Raw genomic sequence first — 10,110 nt, 5'->3', positions numbered from 1 at the left:
AATCGGCGGTTCATAGACATGACATTACGGCCCGTGACTTCCGGCAAAACTTGAAATCACTGATAAACTACATAGTAAAACTTGAACTGTTTGGGTCAGTGCGATGTTGGATGTACTCAGTGGAATGGCAAAAACGAGGTTTGCCACACGCACATATACTAATCTGGCTACATAAAAAAATTACTTCGAACGAAATTGATGATGTGATTTCCGCTGAAATACCTGATGAAAATGTCGATAAGGGGTTACATGATATTATTGTAAAAAATATGACACATGGACCTTGCGGTGCACTGAATGAAGATTCACCATGCATGGCCAAAGGAAGGTGCACAAAGCAATATCCTCGACTTTTAGTATCCAACACAATTACTGGCAATGATGGTTACCCACAATATAGAAGAAGATCTACTGAAGATGGCGGTTAAAACAGCAATAATAAAGAAGCGTAACGGTACCACCATCGAAGTAGATAACCAGTGGGTTGTTCCAGATTCCCCATTATTATCAAAAACATTTAATGCACACATAAACGTTGAATACTGTACCTCCGTAAAGGCAATCAAATACATATGTAAATACGTCAACAAAGGCAGTGACATGGCAGTTTTTGGCCTGCAGCCCGAAATCAAAGATATCGACGAAATTGTACAATATCAGGCTGGAAGATACATAAGCAGTAATGAAGCTGTTTGGCGAATTCTTTCATTTCCGATACGTGAACGTAGTCCAGCTGTAGTTCACTTAGCGGTACATTTAAAGAATGGTCAACGTGTTTATTTCTCGGAAACCAACGTGCAACAAAGAGCCCTGAATCCACCGGACACAAAGTTAACCGCTTTCTTTTCGCTTTGCAAAATGATTCTTTTGCAAAAAAAAACTGCTGTATTCTGAAGTGCCTTCGTATTACACGCGGAATACTAAAAATAAAGTATTTGAACGTCGAAAACAGGGTAAGTCAGTCGACGGCCAACCTACCATCTTCAAAGATACCACGATAGGAAGACTCTACACCGTTAACCCCAATCAACATGAATGCTTCTTTCTACGCCTGCTTTTGGTGAATGTATCCGGTCCGACATCCTTTGAGTATTTGAGAACTGTAAACGGTACTATACATGACACTTACCGTAGTGCATGCCAAGCTCTGAATTTATTGGAGAATGACCAACACTGGGATAACTGCATCAATGACGCGTGCGAAATGTCAACCCCAAGTCAAATTCGTGCATTGTTTGGCGTCATTTTAACAACTTGCTCTCCATCACCTCCTACAGAGTTACGGGAAAAATATAAGTCAAAAATGTCCGAAGATATACTCCATCGAAAACAGTTAGAGACGTCAGATATGACTTTTGATTTTACATCAGAAATTTATAACTACACTTTAGTTATTATAGAAGATTTGTGCGTACGTATGGCAAACAAACCTCTTCAGGATTTGGGAATGCCTTCACCTAACCGTATCGCTGCTGTTTCGACATGTATAGAATTGGATCGTGAACAAAGTTACAGTACGAGTGATCTATTGTCGTATGTACAAAATAACATTTCCGAGTTAACGTCGGAACAAAAAGACATTTATGATACGATAATGCATTGTGTCGATAACAACGTTGGAGAAATTTTCTTTTTGGATGCGCCAGGAGGTACTGGTAAAATGTTTGTGATAAAACTGATTCTGGCATCAACTCGATCAAAAATGATATAGCGTTGGCAATTGCGTCGTCCGGAATAGCCGCAACATTGCTGCCTGGTGGAAGAACTGCTCATTCCGCTTTGAAATTGCCTCTGAATTTGCATTCTACAGAAACTCCCACGTGCAATATTTCCAAATCATCTGGGATGGGTAAAGTATTGCAGCAATGCAAACTTATTTTTTGGGATGAGTGCACAATGGCACACAAAAAATCGCTCGAGGCTCTGGATCAATGCTTGAAAGATTTGCAAGGGAAGTCGAAACCCTTTGGCAGCACATTAATATTGCTTGCGGGAGATTCCAGGCAAACATTACCTATAATACCTAGATCAACTCCTGCAGACGAAATGAATGCTTGCCTGAAAAATTCTAATTTATGGGCACACGTAAAAACATTAAAATTAACTACAAATATGCGTGTCCGATTGCAAAACGATGACTCTGGTCAAACATTTTCAGATCCATTGCTGGCAATTGGAAACGGAAAGCTCCCCTTAGACTCAATTTCAGGACGTATACAACTACCTGCTGATTTCTGTAATTTAGTGACGTCCAAAAATGAATTGATTGAAAAAATATTTCCGAATATTCTAAAAAATTATAAAAATAATAAATGGCTAAGTGAAAGAGCAATTCTCGCACCCAAAAATATAGACATCCACGAAATCAACAATATTGTTTTGACCAAGATTCGAGACCAGGCAGTCCTTTACAAGTCAGTCGACACAGTTTTGAAACCAAATGAAGCGGTTAATTATCCATCTGAATTTTTAAATTCCGTGGATCTTTCAGGTGCTACAACTAAAAATAGGCGTACCAATAATACTTTTAAGAAATATCAACCCACCAAAGCTTTGCAATGGCACGCGACTTGCCGTAAAAAAAAAAACAATGGAAAACCTAATAGAGGCCACAATCTTGACAGGGCCTTTTGAGGGTGAGGCTGTTCTTATTCCTCGCACTCCCATGACTCCAACGGATCTGCCTTTTCAATTTAAAAGATTGCAATTTCCAATTCGATTAGCATTTGCAATCACCATTAACAAAGCTCAAGGTCAATCATTAGAAAAATGTGGTATAGATCTTAATACTGATTGTTTTTCATATGGACAATTGTACGTTGCATGTTCGAGGGTCAGTAAACCTGACAATCTATTTATATGCAGCGACAATTGGACAGCGAAGAATGTTGTATATTCGCAAGTTTTACGCAGTTAATTTGTATTGTATCTATCTATCTATCTATCTATATAAAAACGAGTTGTGTGTATGCATGTTTGATTGTTTGTAAAAAGAGCGTTTGCATATGATGTCATTATTAGTACATACGGCTTTGTATATGCACAGACAGTGGGAAAGCCAAGAATGTTGTATATTCGCAATTTTTACGTAGTTTGAAACACATATATAAATCTATCTATATTCACAGATGGGACACAGGGACACAACTACAATGGCGCGTAACTAATATGGCGCGTAACGACTTACGAGCGCGGGGGGCTTTGGGGGGGCGCGAAGGGCCACCCCAACAGCTAGTAGTCTATATATATATAAATAAGTTGTCTGTGTGTGTGTGGGTCTGTGGGGTGACGTCATGTTTGGGTGTTGACTGACGTCATGTTTTCGACTGACGAAATTACAGACCGGGACATCGGGACACAAATGACGACCGGGACACCGGCACATAGGGAATATAAATGACGACCGGGGGGACACTCAAAGAGAAAGCGACCGGGACACAAGGAATGTTCGATTAGCAATCACCATCAACAAAGCACCGGGACACAAATGACGACCGGGACACAGGGAGTATAAATGACGACCAGGACATAAGTAAAAAAAACTAAAAAAACTAAAAAAAAGGTAAAAACTACAAAAAAAACTAAAAAGAAAAAAAACTAAAACTAATAAAAAAAACTAAAAAGATAAAAAACTAAAAAAACTAAAAAAGAAAAAAAAAGAAAAAAAGGAAAAAAAATAAGGAAAAAAAGGAAAAAAAATGAAAAATAAAGGAGAAAAACAAAACTAAAAAATAAAAATAAAAAAAAACTAAAAAGAAAAAAGGGGAAAAATACAAAAATTTATTTCATCATATACCATTTCAAAAACGAATGTATATACAGACCGGGACACCGGGATACAAATGACGACCGGGACACAGGGAATATAAATGACGACCGGGACACAGGGACACAACTACAACGGGGACGCCGGGGGGCACAGGGGGATATATAAATGACGACGGGGACACAGGGAATGTTCGATTAGCAATCACCATCAACAAAGCTCAAGGGCAATCATTAGAATCATGAGGTATAACTAAAAAAAAGGTAAAAAACTAAAAACTAAAAAAAAAGACCAATTCAAAAACGAATGTATATACAGACCGGGACACCGGGACACAAGGAATATAAATGACGCCCGGGACACTCGAAGAGAAATCACAGACTGGGACACCGGGACACAAATGACGACCGGGACACAGGGAATATAAATGACGACCGGGACACAGGGACACAACTACAACGGGGACGCCGGGGAGCACAGGGGGATATATAAATGACGACGGCGACACAGGGAATGGTCGATTAGCAATCACCATCAACAAAGCTCAAGGGCAATCATTAGAATCATGAGGTATAGATCTGAATACGGATTGTTTTCCCATGGACCATTATATGTTGCATGTTCAAGAGTCGGTAAACCTGACAATCTATTTATATGCACAGACATTGGGACAACAAAGAATGTTGTATATTCGCAAGTTTTACGTAGTTAAAAACATATATATATATATATATATATATATATATATATATATATATATATATATATATATATATATATATATATATATCTTCACAGGTGGGACATAGGGACACAACTACAATGGCGCGTAACTAATATGGCGCGTAACGACTTACGCGCGCGGGGGGGCTTTAGGGGGGCGCGAAGCACCCCCACCAACTAGGTGTTGTGGTGGCGTGAAGCGCCACCCCAACAGCTAGTATTTCATAAGACCCCGATGCACGTTATAAGGTCTTGAGGGGTTATTAGCTTCAATAGCATACCCTCTATCTGACGGTTTGAAACTACCCCCTCACTACCGTCAAATTTCGCCAAAATTGTTATTTTGTCGCAAAATTGGCACTTTGCTGCGGGGAGAACTCTTTCATGACCTAAAAGAGGTATTCAAATTCTAATATTCGTTTTGATTAGCCCCCTCATGATAATCGATAAGCTCAGGCTCGGTATGATTCCTTGCTGGAAAAGAACTAAAAAACAACGCACACACACATAATAGCCGCGTTACCTGTGCTAAACTACGACTTTTCTATGTTTTCAAGATGGAGGACTGTAAACTAATAGTTGAAGGTTTAGTATTGGTTGATGACTATGAAGTATTGGTTGGCTATCTCAGAATCCAGAAGTTTTGCCTCTTTCGCCCTATTTGGACCAAAACTGATGGTCTTCTGTACAACATGTCACTTTTTATGTGACACGACCTCCTTTGCTGCTTAAAAACAGCGCTGTATATTTCTTCTTTTTTTTAACTATCCCTCTCCCAAATTTTTACGGCTGCTACTTTTGAAGAATCACCTCTAGAGAAAAAGCGGAAGTAAAGTAGATATATCGGTACCACTCATGGAAACATAATTTCCCTTGATGTTCAAGATTGATGACTCTTATTTTCCAGATTATGGCCTTCACCAAGTGTGATTTTAATAGTGTAATTTTTTGCCAATTTAATCTTATTTTGAGAGGTCTCCACCTTTTTATTTGGAAATTATTCCAATTTTAATTCGTAATTACAAATTACTATTCAGTAATTCAGGCTATTTGAACGGAAATTACTCTTTACTAAACAGTGTTGCTTAGGAAATGTTTGTCACCTGACAGTCTCCCCAAAAACCTGGTGTTCAATTTTGGTTAAAACGGGCTTATTACTAGGCTCTACCTATTGCTGGAACAAAAACATTTGCCCATATCGAGACTGATGTTCTTGAAATTTTGTTTTAAATGATTTTCATAAGGTCTATCTGTTTCTTTCTTTTTGAAAATAAGATTTATGTACTAATTTGATGCTAATTATTTTCTAAGCATGTAATGAGATGTTTTATGTAGAAGATTAAATAAAAAAAACAAGTTTTTTTAACTGAAAGTAAGGAGCGACATTAAAACTTAAAACGACCAGAAATTACTTCGTATATGAAAGAGGCTGCTTCCTCATCAACGCCCCGCTCTTTACGCTAAAGATTGACTCTTTCTCTCAATTCTTCTTTTTAAAAGAGTAAAAAACTTTAGCGTAAAGAGCGGGGCGTTGATGAGGAAACAGCCTCTTTCATATACGAAGTAATTTCTGGTCGTTTTAAGTTTTAATGTCGCTCCTTACTTTCAGTTAAAAAAACTTGTTTTTTTTTTATTTAATTTCTGAACGTTTTTGAATCAATGCATGTTTTGATTTTGGCTCTCCGCAGACGAATAATTAAAACAAAATTTGCATTTTTTTTTTTTTTTTTTTTTTTTTTTTTTTGGCTAAATGGCTTTCTCATAATTTTGATCAAATGATTTTGAGAAAAAAAGAGCGGGGGAGAAAGCCTAGTTGCCCTCTGATTTTTTGGTTAATTAAAAAGGCAACTAGAATTTTAATTTTTTACGAATATTTTTATTAGTAAAAGATTTACGTAACTTATAAATTAGCTTACGTAAAGAACTTTTGTATTCTCATATTTTTATTACATATATGAGGGGGCTTGCCCCCTTGTCAGATCCTGGCTCTTTACACTAAAGCTTAAATTTTGTCCCAATTCATTAAGAATGACCCCAGAATCACAAAAGCCGTAGAATAAATAGTTGAAATTACTAAAAATACTTTAGCGTAAAGAGCGATGTATTAGGAGGAGGTGAGCCCTCAAATGGGTAATAATTTCTGTTCGTTTTAAGTTTTAATGCTGCTCCTTACTTCCAGCTGAAAGAACTTTTTCATATTTATTTTTTCATTGTTTTTTTTTTTTTAAATAATGCTAGTAAATCCTGCGCTCCCTTCATGGAGATTTTCTTCCCCCATGACAAATTATCGATGGAAAGTTCCCCACGCATATCCCCCTCTTCTCAACCCCTCCCCCAACCAAAAAAATCCTCCTGAAAACGCCTGTACACTTCCCAATAACCATTGCTATATGTAAGCACTGGTCAAAGTTTGTAACTTGTTGCCCCTCCCATGGGGACTGTGGGGGAGTAATTCGTCCCAAAAGACATAGTTATAAGGTTCGTCGACTACGCTGAATAAAATGGCTATCTCAGAATTTTGATCCGTTGACTTTGGGAAAATAATTAGCGTGGGAGGGGGCCTAGGTGCCCTCCAATTTTTTTGGTCACTTAAAAAGGGCACTAGAACTTTTTATTTCCGTTAGAATGAGCCCTCTTGCAACATCCTAGGACAACTGGGTCGATACGATCACCCCTGGGAAAAAACAAACAAAAAAAAACAAGAAAACAAAAAAAATAAACACGCATCCGTGATCTGCCTTCTGGCAAAAAATAAAAAATTCCACATTTTTGTAGATAAGAGCTTGAAACTTCTTCAGCAGGGTTTTCTGATACGCTGAATCTGATGGTGTGATTTTCGTCAAGATTCTATGACTTCTAGGGGGCGTTTCCCCCTATTTTCTAAAATAACGCAAATTTTCTCAGGCTCGTAACTTTTGATGGGTAAGACTAAACTTGATGAAACTTATATATTCAAAATCAGCATTAAAATGCGATTCTTTTTATGTAGGTATTGGTGTCAAAATTCCATTATTTAGAGTTTTGGTTACTATTGAGCCGGGTCGCTCCTTACTACAGTTCGTTACCACGAACTGTTTGATACCTCCGGCAAGTTTCAAGTTTATTGTTGATGTGGTACTAGTGTGTTTTACAAACAAAATGGTAGCTTCGTAATCGGTTTACTAGTAGCACGATTAGTGACTTTTATGTCTTATGGTCATTTACTCGCATAGTAGCTTACATTCTATCTATTTTCCAGCTTCCTACCCAAACTCTCGTGTCTGTAGGCTATATAGTCCTAGTATATGGACAAAAATTTAATAATCTTGCTAGTTTTAGGTATTTATAACTCTTTCTCTTTATCAGTTGGCACATAATGTTAAATAATACCAAAATTAGCATTAAAAGGGAGCTGTGGCTTTGTCAAAAGTTTACAACTTATTACAACTTATACAACTTATTAAAACTTATTTACAAACTTACAAACTTATATATATACTAAATTACAAACTTATTAACTACAAACTTTATTTACAAACTTTATTATTTACAAACTTTATTTACAAACTTTATTTACAAACTATATTATTTACAAACTTATTACAACTTATTACCACTTATACAACTTATTACAACTTATACAAATTATTACAACTTATTTATAAACTTACAAACTTAAATATATACAAACTTACAAATTTATTATTTACAAACTTTATTTACAAACTTTATTACTTACAAACTTTATTTACAAACTATATTATTCACAAACTTATTAAAACTTATTACAACTTATAAGTTTACAACTTATTTATTACTTTGCTAGGTGAAACATGAAAACGCCACTTAATGTGCGTTATAATGCTAGTTCCAAATATGCAAATCAATATGTTTGTTATTGCTTGCACAAGAAGCAGCACATTCTGTACATTAGCTTTCGGACTACCATATTGAATATCTCGCTGGATTTTCTAATAGATTTTTGCTTAAAGCATCTTTCAGACACGAATTTAGTGAAAAGAGTACTTTTGGAGATGGCAGTGTGAGAATCCTCAGGTGTTTATTTGAAACGTCGGAATGATGATGATGATAAAATTTTTGGAATTTTAGTTCAAAAGTGTTTAAAGGGGTAAATAAAAAGAAACGGTGTGGTCGGAGAGGTTTTTTTTACACGATGTACTTTAAAAAAAGTTTACCCATACAATCCCAAGCAAAAAAAAATATTCATTTTCTACTTTGACCTAGTAGGCCTAACCACAGCTTACGGATTATATACCTAAAACACCTTAGATGCACTCCAGGCGTATTGCTGATGGTACTGTCAGCTCAAATGTGTCACAAGAAAAATCTAATACACTGTTTGGGACCCACTTACATTATTTTTTTCCTATTTTTCAGCTTCTCTTAGAAAGAGATGCAGATATCAATGCCGTTATGCGTGGGTCAGAAATAAGTATTTTTCTTACACCGCTAGACGTAGCGTTGAAAAAAGGACACATAGCCTTGGCCAAGTTTTTTCAAGAGTATGGTGGCGTACCAGCAACAAAAGTAACTGACTCAAGGGCAGTGGCCAGGTAAATACGTTTTGTGATAGGTTTATAAGTTGTTTGTCTTTGTGTCTGTCGAGTGACGTCATGTCATCAGGTCGTCATGAAGTTAGTTGCCGTCATGTTTGTTATGACGATGACGTCATTAAAGGTATTTAAGAAAATTGTTCAAAGACAAATTTTTTATTGTAAGAAGATCGTGGACGGAAAAATGTTTAATTGTAAAGTGACTGAAGAACCTACAATGGCAACAGCCGAGAAAGCTGCTCAAAGAGTCTATGCCAAAAAACGTGCGGCTGATAGAGAAAGTAAGAAAAGAAAGCGTGCCGAGGAAAAACTACAAAAAAAAACTAAAAGAAAATACTAAAAAAACTAAAAAAGCTAAAAAATTAAAAAAAGACGTCATTAAAGGCATTTAAGAAAATTGTTCAAAGACAAATTTTTAATTGTAAGAAGATCGTGGACGGAAAAATGTTTAATTATAAAATGACTGAAGAACCTACAATGGCAACAGCCGAGGAAGCTGCTCAAAGAGTCTATGCCAAAAAACTTGCGTCTGATAGAGACAGTAAGAAAAGAAAGCGTGCCGATGAAAAACTACAAAAAAAAACTAAAAAGAAAATACTAAAAAAACTAAAAAAGCTAAAAAACTAAAAAAAAAGAAAAAAAAAGTAAAAAACTAAAAACTAAAAAAGAAAAAAACTAAAAAAAAGGTAAAACTATAAAAAAAACTAAAAAGAAAAAAAACAAAAACTAATAAAAAAAACTAAAAAAAACTAAAAACTGAAAAGAAAAAAAATAAAAAAGGAAAAAAAATGAAAAATAAAGGAGAAAAAGAAAACTAAAAACCGGGACACAGGGAATATAAATGACGACCGGGACACTCAAAGAGAAATTACAGACTGAGACACTGGGACACAAATAACGACCGGGAGATATAAATGACGACCGGGACACTCAAAGATAAGTTACAGACCGGGACACCGGGACACAAATGACGACCAGGACAACGCGACACAGGGAATATAAATGACGACTGGGACGCCCAAAGAGAAATTACAGACTGGGACACTGGGACACAAATGACAACCGGGA

General features: G+C 36.2%; 1 protein-coding gene across 1 annotated transcript in view; it reads left to right on the top strand.

Annotated features, from left to right (window-relative positions):
- The window catches only part of LOC136028984 (serine/threonine-protein phosphatase 6 regulatory ankyrin repeat subunit A-like), a 155,783-nt gene extending 145,673 nt beyond the window's left edge, over positions 1–10,110 (top strand). Inside the window, exon 8 of the mRNA XM_065706981.1 lies at positions 8,867–10,110. Within this exon, the coding sequence (XP_065563053.1) occupies positions 8,867–9,046 (180 nt within the window). The 3' untranslated portion in view covers positions 9,047–10,110. The remainder of the gene's footprint in view (positions 1–8,866) is intronic.

The sequence above is a fragment of the Artemia franciscana genome, chromosome 7 (assembly GCF_032884065.1).
Source record: "Artemia franciscana chromosome 7, ASM3288406v1, whole genome shotgun sequence".
Taxonomy (NCBI): Eukaryota; Metazoa; Arthropoda; class Branchiopoda; order Anostraca; family Artemiidae; genus Artemia; species Artemia franciscana.
The sequence above is the reverse complement of the archived record's forward strand: the minus strand, read 5'-3'. Positions and strand labels throughout refer to the sequence as shown.